The sequence below is a fragment of the Lepisosteus oculatus genome, chromosome 8, assembly GCF_040954835.1.
Source record: "Lepisosteus oculatus isolate fLepOcu1 chromosome 8, fLepOcu1.hap2, whole genome shotgun sequence".
NCBI lineage: Eukaryota > Metazoa > Chordata > Actinopteri > Semionotiformes > Lepisosteidae > Lepisosteus > Lepisosteus oculatus.
The window spans coordinates 47,553,206-47,574,187 of NC_090703.1; the positions used below are offsets into that span (position 1 = coordinate 47,553,206).

At 49.8% G+C, this 20,982-nt stretch overlaps 2 protein-coding genes across 5 annotated transcripts; both read left to right on the top strand.

Moving 5' to 3' along the window:
• Window positions 1-878: 878 nt before the first annotated feature.
• LOC102689802 (transmembrane gamma-carboxyglutamic acid protein 3) lies at window positions 879-12,102 on the top strand. Its single transcript, XM_069193643.1, has 4 exons — window positions 879-1,511; window positions 2,966-3,011; window positions 5,461-5,621; window positions 6,226-12,102. The coding sequence occupies exons 2-4, from the start codon at window positions 3,002-3,004 to the stop codon at window positions 6,754-6,756; spliced, it is 702 nt and encodes a 233-aa protein (XP_069049744.1). The 5' UTR covers window positions 879-1,511; window positions 2,966-3,001; the 3' UTR covers window positions 6,757-12,102.
• A 293-nt stretch (window positions 12,103-12,395) lies between these two features.
• Window positions 12,396-19,787, top strand: LOC102690000 (mitochondrial fission factor homolog B-like). Of its 4 annotated transcripts, none has more exons than XM_069193640.1 (9): window positions 12,396-12,682; window positions 14,572-14,627; window positions 14,711-14,917; window positions 15,660-15,820; window positions 16,403-16,497; window positions 17,039-17,200; window positions 18,005-18,070; window positions 18,605-18,680; window positions 18,909-19,787. In XM_069193640.1, exons 3-9 carry the CDS (start codon window positions 14,716-14,718, stop codon window positions 19,038-19,040), a joined length of 894 nt encoding a protein of 297 aa, XP_069049741.1. In that variant the 5' UTR covers window positions 12,396-12,682; window positions 14,572-14,627; window positions 14,711-14,715; the 3' UTR covers window positions 19,041-19,787. The 4 variants fall into 4 exon arrangements, with proteins under 4 accessions (XP_069049741.1, XP_069049740.1, XP_069049743.1 ...); XM_069193641.1 differs by lacking the exon at window positions 12,396-12,682 and adding an exon at window positions 12,708-12,892; XM_069193639.1 differs by lacking the exon at window positions 14,572-14,627 and having other exon boundaries at window positions 12,401-12,682.
• The last annotated feature ends 1,195 nt before the right edge of the window (window positions 19,788-20,982 follow it).

Sequence of the window (20,982 nt, forward strand, 5' to 3'; positions counted from 1 at the left end):
GGAATACGCTTGCAGGCAGAGTCAAAGGTTGGGCTCTGTCGGGTCAGAGGTCACTGAGCACTCCTGTCACTGTCAGTTGTGGGACTTGAAGCGTTGAACTCCGTGTCACACAATACCCATCTGCCCCTGAGGGCCATTGTTAACAGAGGAGATTTCTTTTAGGTAATTTAAAATCCAGAGGGGGGGGGGGGTGAGGGAAACAACGCACACAAACACATTAAAAGAGCAAAATTCCCGACTTTCCAGCCACTTGTTCTCTCATTGTAACTGGCGCACTGAACTAAGCAATGATGCTCGAGGGACACAATGACGTCCGCGCCGGGGCTTTTCGCCTGAACACGACAGTCATACTGCACGGTATGACGGCAGACGGTAACACAACGCTACGTGATGCGTTCGCTTGCGAGGTGGGAGCAGCGATTCCACTACCCCCGCTAAGTTTGCTTCAGATTTCAGGTCCCTCACGACGCGCTGTTTGTTTTGTGTCACAACTCCAGCATCGGGGGAAGGCGGGGCGGTGTGCTCGGCGGAGCTGTATCTGTAGCTACAGTCCCTCGCCCAACATCACTCGGAGGCCACGACAGCTGGGGTAGCACGCCTTGCGTGACTGCAGCCCCCACGCTGCCTTGTCGTGACAAACGCAAAAGGCGTTTATTATTTTTTTTTCCCACATGCGTGAATAAATCACAACTGCACAAAACTGCGGGGGCGTCAGCCAGTCGTGAATAAGCCCACTCCGCCTCCCCCCCCCCCCGGTCCTCGTTTCTTACACCCACGCATTTCTGCGAGCACGCCAGCCTACAAATGCCAGTGACGGGTCGCACAGGCGTAAATCTACCCTTGCAATTCCGCGAAATGATAACGGTGTTTCACCGCCGGATAATACAGAATATCTAATGAACTGAGACAGCTCGCGAAACGTACTGTGTTTTACTTGAATAGATTTCCCCCCTCGTTATTAATCCCGCAGAAGAAAACAACCCCCTCCCTTTGATCGAGACCCCTTTCGTCAGCTGGACGGGCTCTCTCGTGTGTATTTTCTTCCCAACGCACACCTCAATAGTAATCGACCATGTGGCTCTAGAAATCCGGGAAATGTAGTCTTTTAGCAAAAGGTGTGGCAAGTAAAAACGGGATGGTCTTCTCAGCTTTGGGATTGAGATCCTTCCTCAAGAGCTACAGCTTCGGGATGGGTACACGGCTGACGTGCTCATTCCAAGGAAGAGTTTTGCTTTCTCCCCCTGCGTTCAGTGGCGATTTAAGTGCTAGTTAATTAAAGGCGCGAGGCTCTGCGAAGGAACTCCAACTACCAGCATGCACCGTCAAAACAAAGGCAGAGGCTTAGTGTATCAAACCCGGACCGTGAGGGCTCTGATTGGTTGAAACTGGGATTCCACGTTTCCGATTGGCTAAGACGCTTTTCATTCACACTTCGAGAGTAATTCGTGTGTAGACGCTCTGTTGCTGGAAATAGCAATGGAATGGAAGGGATTCGACTCTAACGGGGGAAGGTAGGCTTGTATTATTGCTCTATTTCAGAGTTGCAAGTTTATAAATCAGAAAGATAAAAAGCACCCATTGTTTATTCGGGGGACGTTGTAATGGCGTGATCGAAAAGGGTGCGTGAAATGTTCGGTTATAATCTTCGTTTTATCGCAAGTACCTCATCAGGGTAGTGCTTTCAAAAACCTCAATGAAAAAAAAAACTCAGCACGACTGTTAATAAATATTTGATTCATACAGAAACCGTTTCTCGACCTCCCCTGGTTGGTTCGTGTTAGTAGAAAACGAGCCTGATATTCATTATCATCCACGTTTCACACAAATGGAAAAAAAAACAAACGTGTTGCCTTTTTTTTTTGCCAGTGGTTAAAATGCATGCGTATGTAATTTATTAGTCACGTTAAGTAAGATTTAGCTATCCAAGAACAGCGCGTAGCAGCTAATTTTCCACGGTTTAATCTTCTCGGCATCCCTTCAGGCAGGAAGATGTGGTTGTCAGAATGTGTCAATTACAAAGTAGTAGGCAGGCAGCACCGCCGCGCCACAGAGTAACTAGCGCCCTTTCTGTAAATAGCACCTGATGGATACCAGCTGTAGCCCAGTGTTGATGTGTAGGGTACGCCACAACCGAAAACAAAACCCCCCTTCTCCCGGCTCCGCGGCTCCAGACAGCGCCGTTCCTGTTCTACCTATTCTCGCCGAGATGCGTGCTGTTGTTGCGGTTTAATTGTGTCAACGCGGTGCGTGGGGGGGGACCCCCGCAGCTGACGGCGTGTCTCCCTTTCGCTCGCTCTCGCCCTCCTTGCTGTTGCCATGGCGATCCCTGCCCTCCTCCGGGGAGACGGCCGCCGCGTGAACGCGGGTGGGACGCGCCGGCCCGCGCACCGCAGTGCCACCGCGCGGGGATTGCCCACAGACCGGCTCAATGAACCGGCCGTCAGGAAAGCAGGAGGGAGGGATGCTGTTGCCGGGATCGCCGTCAGAACAGCTCGTAGTACAGCCAGTAGCGGTGTCTCCCTGTGTCCATTGACTCCCGGCTGCTCCGTCTCCCGCCGCTCTCGGGCTGAGCACTAGCGTCACCTCTTGCGTTGCTCCACAGTAATGCCCCGTCGATTTCCGAGGGAATTCTTTTTAGAATTCGTCTTGCGTTTTGATTCAATTTAAAAATCCTTCGTTTTAGTCCGTAAGGGGAGAAAGAGGATGTTTTCCCCTCGCGAAGATATTGACAAAGCAAATCCATCTGACGTCTACGGGGTGAGCTGTTTCACTGGGAGTGGGGAGGGCTTTCAGGCAGTGCCCTTACACCAAGAGCAGTGGGGGTCTGGAGCGGGCTGTTGAAGCTGATAGCCGGGCTGGGGGGTCCGTTAGTTCCTGGCAGCCCAACAAGCGTTTGTTCCCCGTTTCCTGTTCTCCTCCATCTTCACAACCTTCCTCCTTTCACAGTCTTCCTCTGCGTTCGCAGGTCGTGCTGTTCCACTCTCCGCTGCGGACCGGCAGCATGGCCGAAGGCAAGTCCTCCGTACGAGCGGCATGGCGGGGGTGGGGTGGGGGCGAAGCCTGGAGATATCTCCGGCTCTTCCCGGATCTCCTGAAAGCATCCTGGTAGCACCCAAGGTGGAGCAGACGAGGGTGGCTATCTGCCCCTGTGTTCCGGCGGAGGGTGCCTTGTGTGCCAACTGAGTTGGCCGTTACTGATAAGTGTTACCCCGGGGGGGGGGCAGTTTGGCCTTCCCATTTCTGGGGGTGTTCCCAGGCAGGGGTTCCCAATCCTGGTCCTGATGATCCCCACGTCTGTGTGGTTCCATTCTGACCCACCTTCATTAGATCAACAAAGCCTTTCTCGATCTAAGAGGCTGCGTCTTTGGAAGATTTACGTTTGTTTCTTTCTAGTCCCCAGTTTGGGGTTTATTTCAATTGCAAAACACAGTGGTTAAAGCTCCAACATGTTCAAGAGCTGGGAACAAGGAGTTCCAATTGATCTGATTATTATTATTAAGTCAGGGGAGGGTTTGATTGTGCCACTGAGGGCTCGGCTGGAGCAGAAACCAGCAGGTGTGTGTGTGTGGGTCACCGGGCCCAGCACTGAGAACCACTGGCGCAGGGGTTGCTCATTCAAAGTGAGGTGTGGTGGCTCTGTGGCTCAGGATCTGCGCCTGTGGCTGGAAGGTTGCCGGTTCGTATCCCCCGGCCAGCAGAGGAATCCTACTCTGTTGGGCCCCTGAGCGAGGCCCTTGACCCCAACTGCTCCAGAGGCACCGTACAATAGCTGACCCTGTGCTCTGACCCCAAGCTTCTCTCCCTGTCTGTGTGTCTCATGGAGAGCAAGCTGGGGTATGTGAAAAGACGAATTCCTAATACAAGAAATTGTATATGGCCAATAGTGATCTTATTTTATCTATCTTATCTTATCCAAAGCACATTGCAGGGATCATGTGTGAGTTAACCACACAATCATCTAGCAGCTATGTCACTCTGCAACTCACAACTGGACTGCCAGTCTGAAGCTCAGCAGGTGTGAGCCTGGTCAGTACCTGGATGGGAGACCTCCTGGGGAAAACTAAGGACGCTGCTGGAAGAGGTTTTAGTGGGACCAGTAGGGGCGCTCAACCTGAAAACTGTGTGAGTCTTAATGCCCCAGTATAGTGATGGGGACACTATACTGTAAAAAAGGCCCCATCCTTCAGAGGAGACATAAAACCGAGGCCCTGACTCTCTGTGGTTATTAAAAACCCCAGGATGTTTCTCTAAAAGAGTAGAGGTGTTACCCCAGTGTCCTGGCCAAATCTCCCCCTGGCCTTTACCCATCATGGCCTCCTAATAATCCCCATCTCTGAACTGGCTTCATCACTCTGCTCTCCTCCCCACTGAGAGCTGGTGTGTGATAAGTGTACTGGTGCACTATGGCTACTGTCACATCATCCAGGTGGGGCTGCACACTGGTGGTGGTGGAGGGGATCCCCATTACCTGTAAAGCACTGTGAGTGGAGTGTCCAGAAAAGCACTATAGAATTGTAAGAATGATTGTTATACAATTATTAATCAGAGGTAGTGGAGTATTACCCTGACACACCGCATGTTACACCAACAGGGCATCTGGAGAGATACATAGAGAGAGGGGAGGGGGTTGTTCAACTGGAAGCTGGAACACCAATAGCAAACAAAGGCTTAGAAAAAAAAATTAAAACGCAGCCTTTCTGCCTGTGACTCAACTCCTCCAGGACAGAGTTGGAACCGAACGGCAGCTACACCTCACTGTCGGAGACGGCTTCAAGTTCGTTCTTCATTTTTAATGTAAAAAAATGCAGGCAAGTACTTTCACACTAATGAGGTCCCCTGGTGCCTGCTTGCTCTCACCGGCAGGCTGTTGCTGTTCGCACAGGAGCGATCTGAGAGCTGCGAGAGTGAGTCCTGTGTTGTGTGCAGGGTTGGAGTAAAGAAGAAGCAGAAAACAGGCACTAAGAATACCTCTGTCTGTCCTTTTTGCCTCCGAGTGCTGGGAAATCTGCAGAGACTGTAGTGGGGAGCACTGAGACATGAGAGTATCATTACTCTTTTTAAGGAACCTATCCAGGCAGCTTCAGGGGATCTGCTTTAGGATGTCAGCTGTCCCAGAGGTGCAGCCCTCCGGTATCGTTCACCCCCAGGGAATTCCTGGCCAAAGCTATCCGTCCCTGGTTTTCTGCAGAATCTATGATCTCCTTACGGGAAAACTCGATGGACGTGGAAGCTTAAAGCATCTCTAAACGTGCTCGGCTTGTTCTCACACCCGTGAAGTTTCTATTAGTTTTCTAGAACAGGTTTTTTTTTTCAAGCCAAATGTCCGCATTCCTTGTCTCTGTGACTGAACTGGCTCTTGTTGAAACACAGGTTTTTTAGCTCGGTATGTGCAGCAGCGAGCCTGTCTCGGCCTGGCAGACTGTCTGAGGGACTTTCCCCCTTTCTGTCCCCCTCCGCCAGCGTTCCTAGGGGAGAAGGATGCTCACTCTCTCCTCCGGCGACTGCGGCGAGCCAACGGGTTTCTCGAGGAGTTCCGGCAGGGCAGCATCGAGCGGGAGTGTGTGGAGGAGAGCTGCAGCTTCGAGGAGGCCAAGGAGGTGTTTGAGAACAAGGAGCGCACGGTACCCAGGAGCAATTTACTGCTTCACTCGAACAGAGCTGTGTCATCACACTGAGGCTGCACCCAGAGACACCCAGAGACACCCAGAGACACACACTGCTTTCACACTCCAGACAGGCACTTTGCATTGATGCGCACACGTCACTCACACGTATAGACCTACATCTGAGGGCAGTGATGCACTCTGCACTGATATGTTGTAGTGAGACACACACTACTGAGACTTGCTCCCTAAAAAAAATGCGCACACACAATATTTTTATGGCTGGTGCACTCATATGCACAAAATGGTCAAGATGTTATCCTCCACTGCAGAATTTGCTCAAGTTTTTCTTAATGTTGTGCATCCCAGCAGGTCATGTTACAGAGGGATTTGTTTTTTGAGGCCAAAAAAAGTAGAGCAGTGTCTCTGCTTCATAACAGCATTGTATCTTAGTAAGCGATTGCTTTTAGTTTTTTGCTGCGATTTTTGTAAAACTGGGAGAGAATTTTGCACTTGAGCAAGAAGATTTGGGGGGATCTGCACAGCGCATGAAAGTGTGCAAACTCCTGTCACAGCTCTGTCTCCTTGTCTCTCTGTCTCTCTGTCCGTGTGGGCCTCTCAGATGGAGTTCTGGAAGAACTACATCTACACCGTGAGCAGCAACTCGGAGGCTCGGACTGAGCGCTCGGACGCCGTCTTCATGGTGGTGCCGCTGCTGGGCGTGGCGCTGCTCATCATCATCGCGCTCTTCATCATCTGGAGGTGTCAGCTGCAGAAGGCCACGCGGCGCCGGCCCGCCTACTCCCAGAACCGCTACCTGGCCAACCGGACCTCCCGCAGCCTGCCGCGCATCCTGGTCCACCGGGAGCCCGCGCACGCGCCCAGCGAGGCCGCCGCCAGCGCCGAGCCCGCCCCCCGCTGCACCGGCCCGGCGGCGTTGGCGGTCAGCGACGGCGGGCCCTGCCACCCCCACTCCGGCCGGGCTCTGTACGTGCAGGACTCCTCCGTGTCCGTGGCATCGCGGCTCTCCAGCGCCACCCCGCCGCCCTCCTACGAGGAGGTGACGGGCCACGTGGAGAGCAGCAGCGATGAGAACAGCGCCCCCTACAGCGACCCGCCACCCAAGTACGAAGAGATCATCAAGCAGAAGTGATGCTCCCCAGCAGCCAGACATGCGAGGCTCGGCAGGGACCAGCCCCAGCAGTGTGAGCCATTTCAGGTTTTACCAGTTGCCAGCTCTTGTTCGGAAGCACACGTTTCTAATGCGTGGGCGCCTTACCCGAAGGGAATTTGCATTGACACACGACAGTATTCGAAAAGTGACCGCGCGTTACAAGTTTGTTTTGCACTTTTTTACACTGATACGAGTTTCCGCAGAAGCCAGCGTCTGCAGAGCCCGAAATGGATGAAATCGCTGGGCGTTGGGAAGGAGTCAGGGGTTTCATCCCCAGCCGTTGACCTCATAGCTATACCTTCCCCAGGCTCCCCCCCAGGTGAAAGACGGCAACGCAAAGGCATCGACAGGTTTACACCGCCAGTCACAAGGGACACAAGCTCCTGGCTCCTTCCCGTCCTCGGCAGAGAGGGACTGATGGGAGAAGGGAGGGAGGCTGACTGGGATCAAAGTGCCAAACGAGTTTAATCAGATTCCAGAACATGAGGGATGGTGCCAGCTGGTCACCCCAGACCTCGTGCAGCTCTCTCCTGCTGCGCTGGGAGGGCTCGGGGCTTGGCTGTGGCCCCAAGAGTTGGATCACTGAAGATAAAGCCCTAAAACTCTGTCCTGGAAACAGGCGGCAGGTCGCCCCTGGGGAGACCGCTCAGTGGCGTTGGGCCAGTTCAGCACCCGGTCCTGCGGGGGGCGCTGTAACTCCCTGGGGGGAAAGGGGACTGGATGCTCCGGGGTGTGTGGTGCGAATTCCCATTGGCGTTGCCTTTTTGTTTCCCCAGCGTCGAATGTCTAACGCGGCCTGGGCCGCTGCTGTGCCAACTGCGACCGCTGTCGTGGCGATAGCGGCAGGTGATGGAGCTTTGCTGTGGTGGGTCACCACGCAGGGCCAGGAGGAGGGGAACCTCATGTGGGCCCAAAGGGGCTGGTCCCTCCGCACTGCCAGCCTTCAATGCCTTTGTCAGATACCTGCCATCCTGAGAATTAGTAAAAAGAGACCCCGAGGTGGGTGCACCCTCTGCTGAATATATGTGATCATGTAATCATGGGGGCTCCATGCATGCAACCCTGGAGAGCCCTGATCCACTTAGTCTTGCAGGTCACCTGTGTCTAAAGAGACACTTGTTAAGCTATTAAGTATGAAAAAGTGATCTGTACAAAAGAAAGGATATGAACAAAGAGGAGGCAATTTGGCCAATTGAGCCCTTTTGGTAGCGGGTAGTTAATTGACCTGAGGATCTCGTCCAGCTGTTTCCCGAAAGACGCCAGGGTATCAACAGCCAGCATGACTGGGCAGCTTATTTCCAGTTATGAGTTCTGGTCACTGGCTGAAGGTGGCAAAATTACAAAATGAATTCTACATTATAACGTTACAACCGAATTGTCCCAGGCTTTCAGAAATTGGTGTTTTAATTGGGGCTCTCCAGAAGCCGGGTGGGAGATCCTCGCTCTGCTGCTGCTGCAGGGTAGGAAGGCTTCCTTTTCCTGTCATTTGATCAAATTGGAGGTTTTTACAAGCTGGAGTTTAATTTTAAATTGTACAGACGGAGAGCCTGCTGTTCCTAACAAACTTCCAGCCCTGTCAGTTGTGTTAGAGTAGTGGAGCCCAACTCCAGTCCTGCTGCCTGCGGGTCTCCGTACCACCCAGTTTCCATCAAATTATTGCTCCAGTTAATTATCCCAGTTCAAAACCGTTTGCAAGTACTTCAGGTCCCGAAGAGCGAAAGAAACCTGTAAGATGTGGCCTGTAGCCCTGCAGGCCTGGAGCTGTGCGCCCCTGATTCAGGGGGTGACGGTGTCTTTCTGTGGGTCCCATAGCATAGTGGGTTGGCCTCTTACTGCAGTCGTGCGGTGTCCACTTACGACAACACTATTCTTCACTCAGACTCCATTGCACTCCAAATGGACTGAGTACATTGAGCTCCATAAACCCCCTTTTTGCCCCTAAATGTGGTGGTTGATGCAATTTACAGCACCTAGCTGTGTGCTGTCTGCAGTGTTGCTATTTGTTCATGTCCACTGTGTCCATACATTTGAAGCTTTCTGTGCAGCTGTCCACTAGAGGGCGCTGCACAAGTATTACAGAGCTGTCAACGCTATGAAGAAGCTGTTGTTTTTATTGGCTATGAGGCCTACACTTAGGGCTACTGGCGGAAGGTCCCCTTAAGCAGGCTAGCGGAGGTGTACCCCCTTTCTCAGACACCAGTGTCTCGTGAGGGAGGGCATTCTTCTCTGCCCAGGCTTAATCAGAAATGGTGGCGCCGTTCCATTCCTACATTTTCTTATAGTTATTTTTATTATTTAATTCTGAGTTAAAAAAAGAAGACTTGTCAGTAGCTCAGTTGAATCCCTTTCTGGGAAAATCGGAAGGAGAGATCCCTTCATTTTCTGATTCTGTTCATCCTGTTTGTATCCGAATGAAAATGGGAAAGTGTGGAAGAGCCAGAGGCATGCTGACAAGCTCCTAGTGTACTGTGCTGGGTCCCCCTCGGGGTTGTGTTCCTGCTTGCTTTGATGTTACAGCACACAAAGCGCTCCGTTTCCTGCTGGGTTGCACCATTCTCCTGTACAGGGCGCGGCTGAGCTTCAGAGACAAACCCATTTTCTCCTTTTCCCTATTCTTGCTTATCAACGTGGATTTTCATCCATCTGCGCCTTATCGTCACACGTAAATGCTCGTGCCTCTACTGTGCTCTGTGACAGGAGGTCTCCCTCGGTGTGGAAGTCGTCGTCTGCACTGGGAGAGTGTTGCAATGCCATTGTTCTGGCCTAGTTGAGAATCTGTGCTGGTGGCTGGTGTTATGGAGGGGACAATAACTCAGATTGTTCTAGTATTGAAACCCTGTGTAGTTTGCAAATTCTAAACAAAGGAGACACTTTTTTTCTTTGCAAAATAGAATGCACATATTTGCTCCTGATGAACGTATAGCTTTTTCCCTCACTCTGTCATAGGAAATGCCTGCAGTATAGTGTATAGCATATATAATGTCTCATCATCATAGACATAGTCGACCCTGAAATAGACAACCTCTAACATAGAGATTTCCAACTCTGGAAGTCGTAGCTTCACTGTCTTCAGTTTCAGAAGAGCTCCCTGTTACTTGAATCATATTTGACTATTTATACCCCAATTAATAGGAATTTTTAATCATTAACTGCCCAGCTGTAGTGTCTTGTCCTCTTTCATGTTCTCCTTTTTTTGCCTTCCTAATGAGTTAAAATTGACCACACTCCCTCAGAGCTCATCAGCCCTTTTCACAGCTCGGTAAGGTTTGATTTTGTGGAAACTGTACGATTTCCAGTGCTCTTTGCTCTTTGGAAGGAGGGCGTTTTTGCTTTGTTCTGCGTTTGCTGGCCCAGGAGCCAGCCTGCTCAGACCAGTGTGTCAGAGCTGTCCAAAAAAAGTGCTTCCACTTTCTGTCACTTGGCACGGTATCATCTTTCCCTGCTGTTGGATAAATAAATATTGCAAACTGAAAAAATATTGAGAAAGAAAGCAAAGGGTGTCCCCTGCTGTTCACCCTCCTGGGTACTGCGAGTTGCTTGTAATACTGAAGAAGACATCAGTACATCAGTATCTCTTGAGTGGGGAATAGTGTGTCTTTACAGTCTGCGTGCAAACAACAGCAGGAGAGTTTAGTCACTAAACGTCAAAAAGCACATTGGTAAACATACCGTACGTACGTGTAATGCTTTTGTATTGCTGAAAAACCTTTTCATCCCATTTCAAACTGCTCTGTATCACCACATTTAGGTTTCCCATTGTTTGGCGATATTTTCCTTATAAATTCACTTCTGAGTTCACCCACGTTTTTATGTAAATATGTATACACACACTTTCACAACTGCCTAGGGATCTGGCCTTGTTTTCCCTGTCATAGTCTCGTATTTGTCCCATTTAGCCAAAGTGGGCCACCTCCTTTTATATTTATATCTGTATGATAAATAATATGGTACATTTTTATAATTGATTATTGCATGGATGCATATTTTTATATTATTATAATTTTGTTTTCTTTCTCTAGCTCAAGTTGATAGATTTGTACTAAAGTGTATTGCCAGTAGATCAGGGGTAGACAGCTGAGGCTTCTCCAATCTGTGCTGGGGTTTGGTCTAGGACTTAATTTGTCCTGAATAACTGCACTCGCCTTTTGCCCCTCTCTCGTTTAAACACAATTATTTGTAAAGGGAAGGAGTGGTGGAGTCCAGGCTGCCTGCCCCTGCAGTTAATTGTCTAGTATTTATTTCCAGATGTTCGCTCCCCTTTTTGTACAAATGAGCTTCCAGTACTAGCAGATTAAGGAGAGAAGTGTCTCCTTCACGGTTTACAGAACTTCACTGCATGGATGACACAAAGGACTGGAGTCCTCTGCAACAAATCGTGACGTTGTTGAATTTCTAAAGGCACAATTTATAGAAAATATTCGCCTTGTATACAGCACACCTTTCAGAACGAACTTGTACTCTCGATGTGTAGTCAGTATGTGAGTACAACACTGACATCTACCGGCCTTTCCGTGGTAATGCAAGTGACGTGCATTAAAAACAATGTACAGAACTCCCTCTCCTCTGATGTAAAGTGCTTTATCGGCAGCGTTTCACTCTCTTTTTAAGTGTTGTTAACCAAATTGAAATGTAGCTGGGGAGGGGGCATTGGGGGAAATTTTGTGTACGTGTTAGTATTTCGTTCTCATGATGGTGATTTCGGGGTGAAGGCTTGTGTCTGGGTCTCAGCGTGGAGTTGACTTGAACCCTTCTAATCAAACGCGTGACGTGGTCCTTTTTTCTGTCGTCTCTGACCGGGACCGTCCTGCGGCCAGAGAATGTGAACTCGCTGCACTACCAGGACACGGGTTGATTTCCTCCGATATCCGAATAAGAGAAAATATCTTTCTCCTTCACCAAATTGCTTTTTCGAGTATGTGTACCTGAGCTGTTTTTGTATGATGTATAGGACACAAATAATATGACACACTACGTCGTCACGTGGGCATCAGTGTTTCCGAATTTGGCTTTATGTCCATTTTTAAGAATTAGGCGAAACCTCTCCAGACTACCGTAAATACATCTGAGGTTGCAGGGCCAGCGCTTTGCGACATTCATAGAAAATACGGGGCAAGTCATTCCGGGTAGCAGAGTTGGGAACAGTGGTACGGGGCGGGTCTCTCTTGTGTTTCTTAAGGTAGTATTAGTCTGTGCCGCGAGACAGACACACTGCTGGCCTCACCCTGGTTTCCCTTCAGCCACGCTAAGTGCCAAATCTCTCTCTCTGTGTGTGTGTGACGCACCAACTACTCTGTGCACATATTAAACAGTGTTTTTTTATACAAACTTTCCTGGGCTCCTTCTCCTTTGTTCTGGTGAATAAGCCGTGACGGTGAGAGACACTGGGCTACAGCAAGTGTCATTCTCCAGAGGAGACCTTCGGCAAGGGACGTGACTACGAGCTCATTAAGGCTCCTTTTCAACTCATCGAGTTTGGTCACACCTCTGCTGTTCTGGTAGGTTCCTCTTGCAGTCTGGCCTGCCTGTAGCCCCCTCTGTCCCCTTGATTCAATTGGTGAAGTAATTTCTTGGTCTCCACTTCATCTGCATCTAGACTGGGATCAAAACTGAAGAGTTCAGTTGCTCGTTGATTCCTTTAATGTTAATTGATTATTTATGTTTAAAGAGTTACACTTCCTGTCTATTTTTTTTTATTTAATGTTACAACAATTTGCGTCGGGAATACACAACCTCACCATGTGACTGAGTCTCTCGGTGTTTACACCTGACTCCTGGAGGCGGGACTAAACCTGCCGCCGGTCGATTCTATAGGCCATATGGGTACGGAGCCGTGACGCAAGGCAGAGGGGGAGGTTTTTGCACCGGTTACGTCATAAACAGGAGTCGAGAAGAGGTTTTGCAACAGGTTAGTGAAAAACTGCTTTTCTATTGCGAGACTTGAGCTTCAGCGGATTTAGATACTTTTGCGCAAAGTCCAACTAGTCAGGCTAACGCCTATTAAACTTTGTAACGTATTCGGACTTTTGCAGCTACTGTCATTAAAGCTGAAATGCGAATTTACCGGGTGATCCCTGAGTGTGTTGATTGGGACACAACTGCGCTGCACAATACTTCGGTATTTCAATCTAGTTCTTAGATTAACATACAAAACCCTCGGTTTGTTAAATACAGAAATACAGAATTACCTCCTTTTAGCAGCCGGTATGCTGTTTTGTAATTACAAGTACGAGTCATATGGGTAAAAAAACAATTTCAATTAATTCTTATAACATTTTTATTTGTATAAAAAATTTGTTTCTTGTGTGAAGGGGCTGTTTTCTCACAGTACCCAACATGCATTAGTTTTTAATCCCCTTAAACGGTCTCGTCATCTGGTTTTTGACTCGAGCAGGGAGCAGGTCGTGTCGGGCCGCAGTCTGTCGCGGTTTAAAGATTAAGATTGTGACTCCCAGTGCTCGGCAGTCTGATCGATTTCAGAGTTTCCGATCTGGAAGTTGGTCTATTGACGGAACGGAAAACCAGATTAAAGTTGTGATGCTGTGATGTGACAGAGATCGCGTGGCTAACGCATATGGGTACAAAACTGAGTTTGGTAGTTTGGCGAATTCGGTTCTTTTATATCGATTTAAATTCCCAGGTCTTCAACTTGCAGGACCTGAAATGTATTTTTTTTAAACTATTCCGTGTCTGTCCCATAACGTGGGGTGTGGCTACATTGGTCGCACGGGTTTTAAAACACTATTTGCAGTCCAGCTGTCTTTTCTTATTCATTTCTTTGAGAAACAAATAATATCCTTATGAATGACCTTGCTTGATCAAGATGTTGATAGAGCAGATTTAACAATGTGAGCACTGCGTCGTCTACAACCCTCCTTTCTCTATATGCAAACTGCAGGGGGTCAGTAAGGCCCTGTATGCTCTTTGTAATGTAATGTTTTAAGATTCTCTCAGGCTTTTCACTGGGAGAGATGAAAAGGCAACTGGCCTGTAGCTGTTAAGATCTGGTTTTGGGAATAGGGGCAATGATGGATTTCTTCCACAGAGAAGGGATGATTTGTAGATTTAAAGACATTTGGAAAAACCTCTTCTGCGCTCATTATCTGGACCTGCCCTCTTTCTCACATTGATTTTCTTAAACTGCTTACGCACCTGTGCTGGATCAGTTTTGATAGACAGATTAAACAAGTGAAATGACAGGACAGCACATTTCCTCAGTGGGACAGTGAAGCTTGAATTAAATGTTTAGAAGCGGTTGATCGTATATATAGCAACATTTTGTTAGCACTGACCTGTTACATTTATGTTATACTTCATGCCCCAGCATGTGAGATCCCAGGTGCAAAACTGCTGTGATCACAGGGGCTACAGCTCACAAGGGCTTCTAGTACAGGCGGAGTGGTGGCTCTGTGGCTCAGGATCTGCGCCTGTGACTGGAAGGTTGCCGGTTCAAATCCCACAGCCGGCAGAGGAATCCTACTCCGTTGGGCCCTTGACCCCAACTGCTCCAGGAGTGTCGTATAAGTGGCTGACCCTGCGCTCCGACCCCCAGCTTCTCTCTCCCTGTCTGTGTGTCTCATGGAGAGCAAGCTGGGGTCTGCGAAAAGACGAATTCCTAATGCAAGAAATTGCATAGGGCCAATAAAGTGATCTGATCTACTTCAAGTAGTCGAGATTCAGGGCTGCAGCTGCTGAAGGCCAGATCAACTCCTCAGTGAGTGAAGTGCTGGGATGAGAACAATTTGGACCAGCTAAGAGACTGATTCAGTTCAGTTAACGACTGGAGATCTTTTTTAGATCTGAGGAGGGCAGAAATACACAGCTGGCAAGGCGGAACAGGAGATAAGATAAGAGTGAGTCAGGTGCCAAGCTGAGAATAAAAGAACCGGCGAAGTGATCTCCCGGCAGGACGTGCTGACCGCCCCCTGTGTTCCAGCTGTGATGGCGTCTCGGGGTTTCCTGGACGAGGAGCAGTCCGGGGGGCGCTGCCCCGACCTGGGCTTCACGGAGGTCATCAGCCAGCGGATGTGCGTCCCCGAGCACCTGAGGGTGGCCGCCATGCCCTCGGAGGAGCAGGAGGGGCCGGGCCGGGAGCCGCCGCCTTCCTTCAGCATGCACGTCCCTGACCGGATATCGCTGGCGGGTGGGTGTGGACCTCCTGCGCAAGCAGGCCGGAACCACACAGGCCTGGCGGGGCAAAGTCAAGGGGCTCTTCCTGGAGCTCCCTGGGGTAGCACAGCCCAGCCAGGGGGAAGGGTGCTGATGGGATGAGAAGAGGGGAGTAACCTGGGCCCAGATCCAGCGGGAATCTCAAGGTCTGGGGAAGAGTGTGTTGGAAAGTCCACCAGCAGGGGATGTTCAGGTCTTTGGAGATTAGCATCTGGGCAGAGCCCGGAAATCCGATTTGGTTTGTAATATTTAAGCCAGGAGGCTCAGGGCTGAGCCTTGCTTCCTCGCGTTGCTGGGGGTCCTGGGTTGAATTCCAGCCCTGGGGTGCTGTCTGTGTGGAGCTTGTATGTTCTCTCCATGTTCGTGTGGTATCCCCTGGGTGCTCTGACAGTCCAAAGACAAACTGGTAGGTAATAATTGGCTTCTGGGTAAAACCGGCCCTGGTGTGAGCGTGTGTGTGTCTGTGTCTGTGTGCCCTGAGATGGACTAGTGTCCTGTCCAGGGGTATGTGCTTTGCGCCTGTTGCTTGCCTGGGATCTGTTGCTCTGACCCCCCACGACCCTGTTTTGGATAAAGCAGTGAGACGATGGTGTTTAAGACAGCAACTGTTTCAACGAAGTCACTAACAGCTGGGGTTGGAACACAAACCATGAGTTGACCGGCACTGGCCTGGCGTGTCCTGGTGTCATCTGTGCCTTTTGTCTTTGATGGTGCAGATGTTCCAGATGTGAGTCCCCGGCCCCCATTCTTCCCTCGGCTGAGCCAGGGGTGGACCCCCCAGCCCCCAGCTGCTCTGCGCCGTGCTGGCTACTCAGGGGTGCTCTCTGAGTCTCTGGCAGCAGGGTGGGACAGGGGGACACATCGTCAAGAGGAGCAGGTACGTTCCTTCAGGTCTGGGCTCATAAAGGGGCCCATAAAGAGCGCCCCAACGTGAGAGGCCGTACCCTGCTTCCACACAAGCCTGCATCGCTGGCGCCCCACCTATGCAGGTTTTCTTTGTGAGAAAGTGAGTGTGAGCACTGAAAGTGATCTCACACCTGCTGTCAGAGTTTCAGTTTCGGCAATATAAATAATGGCAGGGTGGCATCAAGTGCACCCGGTTTCTTCTGTGTGGCAGTGCTTACTCTACACCCCAACGCAGGATGCTGCTTGATTGGGGTGGGAGGGGGTCTCAACGGGTTCACTGAGCAGATAATGCATGTGTTGAGGCCAGTTAGCGTGATTGGTCTTTTTGGGTAGAGAATGTGGACTTCATTCTGGGCGTAATTGTAACCCCTAGTACGTCTTTTAACTTGCCTCTGGCACACAAAATGGAGGAGAACACGAGTTCAGCAGAACTGAGCTAGAGGTTGTGAGCAGGTGGTTGTTGTTGTTAAAGGAACACTGATGACTGCTTCTTGTTATCACTGTGTTCTACTTTTTCTGCTTCCTATTCTTCCTCCTCTCCTCCTTGTGAAAGGCCTCCCTCCGCAGGTCATTCAGTGACTGCACGTTCATCAGGAGCTCTGCGGCACCCTCCAGTGGCTCACGACCCCAGCAGCCCCTGCAGCCTCTGTGAGTACTGTCCTCCCTAGCTTCTCCAACTACAATTCCCATCAGCCTTCAGCTGCATTCCCACAATGACCTTGGCCCATGATTTTCAGGGTCTCTGTGTCACTTGAAGTTTCATCGACAATGCAGAGGCACCCAAGTCCTCAGCTAGTTTGGTAGCCCCGCACTGTCTTGCCTGCAACAGTGGAATTGCCTTGTGCTGTTTGTAGTGCCCCAGGTGGAGTTTTAGCTAAGTCTCTCAAATCCTCCTGTGCTCCAGCTAGGAAGCTTAAATATATTCCAGTACTTTTCAGAACCTAGGAAGGTGTTCAGTAGATGTGGAGGAAGGTGAGTGTTCCTGTTACCCCATTGTGTGAACACCCAACTTTAAGGTAAAATACAGACAAATAACAATTAAGTTAATAGAGCATCTAGATCCCATTCAGTTTATTTCTCAATATACTCCACCTACTGTATCGGACTGCCCTTATGCTCGTTCATGCAGACGCTATCTGTGTGTTTGTAACCTGTCTATGTGCCTGTCTGTGAACACCCCCCCCCTTAGCCAGAGTGTGGGACACCCCCAGCACCCCGATTCACCCTCCTCACCCCTGGAGCCTCTCCCCAGCCTGCTGTCCCCTCAAAACATGCTGAGGACTGCGCGGGAGCTGGGACAGCAGGCCACTCAGCAGCTCCTGCAGACAATCACTCAGAAATACAGCCCCAGGTGACAGAGCTGCCCCTCTCGTCCTGCCCTCTGCTTATGATCCACGGGCTTGAGTGTTCACACCCCTCCCCAGATACGCTGGCAGGCACCTTCCCAGAAGTCAGTGCGTGCTGAACAACGTGCAGTGGTGTGCAGTATCTTGCCACCCCACAAATGCAAAACATTATTGCATTTAAAACATTTCAATTGTGATCAGCAGAAAAACACGATTATTCCTTCCCGGGATTCTGTGAAAATTTCAATTATAAATACGCTCTGTCCTTTTTCTTAATGGACTTGAAATGCCAACGTATCCAGGGCAAAAAAAGCCAGATCTGCACTCTGTCTTCCCAGTCTGTCTGTGTGTGGCTGTGCACAGCACATAGGGGGTGAGTTCTCTAACTCTGAGCTGTCCGTTCCTAATCCTAGAGGGCTGGTGTGTCTGCAGGTTGTCATTTCAACCTAGGTCTTAATGACCTGAACCTGTTACTGGCTTAATTAGACCAGTTTAACAGCTTGTCTCAGCCCTCCAGGTGCAGAACTGGGCAGCCCTGCTGTACAGTACCGGCACGGGTGGCACTGTCTCCGCAGCTGGAGGAAATGTGTGCAACATCTGGATCAGCTTCTCCCTTCCGGGGTCCTGCTTGATCGATCGCATGTGAAGCAAAACAAAACAGTTCCATTTTTTCCTTTGATCCCTTTCTGATTTGATGGTTTTTTTTTGCAGTGGAACTGACAATGATTAATTCTAGTTTTTTTGGACCAGCAATCTCTATCCATCTGTGTTTTGGAAGTGGAACTCTTTTTCTTTTCTTCTTTCTGCAGTTACAGTTGCCTGGATAGCTCTCCGACCAACAGCGCCAGTTTTAATCCTGTGGGCGACCATAGAAGGTAATGCTCTTTTTTAAGTTTGGTTATATTTTCATGAATGAGTGAATGAATGTTTCACAAGAACAAAGAGCCTGTGCTGTACACCTGTGATCCATCTATACGTATAGATGCATCTATCTATAAAAACAAACACTGATTTCTCATGCATGCAGATTTGATCAGTAGTGTTTCCAAAGTAGTTAAAATGTAAAAGCCTAACTGGATGATGTGATAATTCAGCTGTATGTTGAGTATGGTGTTAAAAACAAAACCTTTTGGAGCTTGTGTATGTATACACAGAGCCACGAGGTCTCTGCACCATCAGTATTGATGGAAACATGATTTGGATAGCTGCCCAGTCTCATTGCGCTTGTTATTCTGTGGAAAAGGACTGTTTCATCAGCCTTGCCTGGGTCTGCCGTTTTTAAAAGCAGGAGGGAAACTCCGGACGCAGCCCTTGCACCAGGCGGGGCCTTTCTGTACTCACTGGCTGGTGCCCGTGGTGTCTGTGTGTGGGCATTGCTGTGGTCTGACCTCAGGCTCTCTCTGTCTCAGTGGGGTCCCGGAGTCCTGGCTCAGCCCTGACGCAGAGGAGGGCGTGGCGGTAGAAGTCATTGTGCTGCGGAGACAAGTGAGCAGAAGCAGGGAACATTCTTGGTGTCTATGTCTGCGATGTAGGGCTGTGTCTATACTGTATGTGGGTGAGCAGTGTGTTGTAGTCCTGTCTCTGTATTGTGGGGCAGTGTGGTGCAGTCCTGTCTCTGTATTGTGGGGCAGTGTGTGTGGGAGCAGTGTGCTGTAGTCTTGTCTCTGTATTGTGGGGCAGTGGGCAGTAGTCCTGTCTCTTTATGTTTTGCAGATCAGTAAGATAAGCCACCGTCTGGCTGGCCTGGAGAGGCAGAATGTGGAGCACAGACGCACCGAACTGCTGCTCTTCTCCCTGCTGCTCTCCGCCTGTATGGTCAATGGTTGGCTGTGGTTGCGCAGGTAGCCTCAAGCTGCACAGAGAAAGCCCCAGGCTGCGCAGGAAGGACCTGTGCCATCTCCCACACAGGTGCATGGAAATGGACTTCAGAGCAGCAAGGAGCACCTTCCCCTGAGATGATGGGCAAATTGGACTGACAGCTCTACACTGCAGCTGCACAGTCGGCCCCAAGAGTCCACTTAGAGACGCAGGAGATCAGTTCTGTCTGCATGTCAGCCCACCCCTCTGTACCTCAAGGAGACACCCCTCACTAGCAGGAGCTCCAGGACTGAGACAGGATGAGGACAGCAGTGTCTTAGCACTCCTCGGAGTGTGCCCTCAGCCTCGCTGGAGACAGCCTGGACCTTGCACTACAATGAAGGTTCTCTGGTTGTTGAGGACTAGAACTGCAGGCTCCTATTCTGTCACATGTGACTGTTAACTGAACTTATTAGTTTCCTAATAGGAGAGAATTAGATTTTAGTTGCAAGTTGTTTTTCTGTAACACTGAATTTAACAAAATCTGTACAGGATGTTTCATGCTGCTCTGAGACTTGAGAAATGCAGGGAACAGTTGCTCAGCTTAGACTGATTGAGCTTACTGAAATACTATGCAAAGCAGAGCTCACCAGGTGATGTTCAGATGTCCCTAGTGATTGGCAGGAATGTTGTGTTTCTAGGAGTTGTGTTTGCTGAATAATTTGTGTGTGTGTTTAAAATACACTTTATAACAGATTTTAATATGTGAAATAAATTTTGGATTTACTCTCTGTAGATGTAGTCATAATATTCTTATTAATGACAATATGTTTATTTGTAAAAAAGCAGTAAGTGTTTTGCAGATATATCTGGGGCATGCAGTCCTGTTTTCAGCCAACTTGAGCATCTTTAAGCCTGTTTGCATCTCTGGGATGAAAGTAAGGGTTGCCAAATGTAGGGAGTGCCCCTGGACATGCTGCAGTGACCCCAGAGGGCTCCTGGGGGCCCTTGTTGTGCCGGTGGTTGAAGGAAGCCGATGTTTTCCATTATATACGACCCTGGAACACAAACTGCAAACAACTGCAATTTTAGGATTGTTGGGGTTTAGGAAGGTGTGGCTCTGAGATGGGAAGGTGTGGCCATCAAGAGTGTGTGTTATGCCCATAGGAGGGAGGGTGTGGCCCAGGGAAGAGAGGGTGTGGCTCTGAGGAGGGAGGGTGTGGCTATCGAGAGTGTGTGTTATGCCCATAGGGGGAGGGCGTGGCTCAGGTAAATTTGGGCGTGGCTCAGGGAAGAGGGGTGTGGCTCTGAGGAGGGAGGGTGTGACTAGGGAGTGATGATGTAGCTTGTGTTCCGTGTGCGGACTAGAGCACCTGGTTAAAACCCCACATGAACAGTGACAGAACATGCAGGCTCCACATAGACAGGCAGCTGAGGTTGGTATCAAACCCAGGACCCAGGGGCAAGAGAATTGCCTGACCATTCATCCTGTGTGTCTTTCTTCTTTCTCTCCTACTTGTGCATTAGTTTGTTGTCGCTCTCCTTGTGAAGAGGCAGTTGTTGATGAGAGAGGGTGAGGAGGGAGGGGGGCTGGCCTGGAACCTCATCAGAGTCTGGTTCTGAATTTTGATCAGAGTGCCGCTTGTTAATTAACTCCATCAAAGAGCACCTGTGCCTTCCCTGGCGTGATTGTGTACAGGGGGAGGGGCAGGTGCAGCTTCATCTGTATGAGTTATGTTTTTTGAAGGTCTGCAAAAGGAGGCTGTCTTACTGCATCCATCAGCAGAAGAGGCATCCACTTACCTTAAAGACAAAGCTCTTTCCCCAGGACACGACACACCCTTTCACTGCTCCTGCTGTGCCCAATGTTATCCCATCCCTCTCTTCTCTTGCTGGCTTTGTTCCAGACATAATCCCCTCTCCTTCCTTGCTCTGTCGCTCCTCTCCCCTCTGCCCCCTTCATTCCTCCTCTTTGCTCTCCCTCTCGCCT

Coding starts and splice junctions, on each gene's coding strand:
- LOC102689802 (XM_069193643.1), top strand. Junction 5,622..6,225: donor TTGAGAACAAGGAGCGCACG/GTACCCAGGAGC, acceptor TGGGCCTCTCAG/ATGGAGTTCTGGAAGAACTA.
- LOC102690000 (XM_069193640.1), top strand. CDS start 14,716: ATGGCGTCTCGGGGTTTCCTGGACGAGGAGCAGTCCGGGGGGCGCTGC. Junction 17,201..18,004: donor ACTCAGAAATACAGCCCCAG/GTGACAGAGCTG, acceptor TTCTTTCTGCAG/TTACAGTTGCCTGGATAGCT. Junction 18,681..18,908: donor TCATTGTGCTGCGGAGACAA/GTGAGCAGAAGC, acceptor TATGTTTTGCAG/ATCAGTAAGATAAGCCACCG.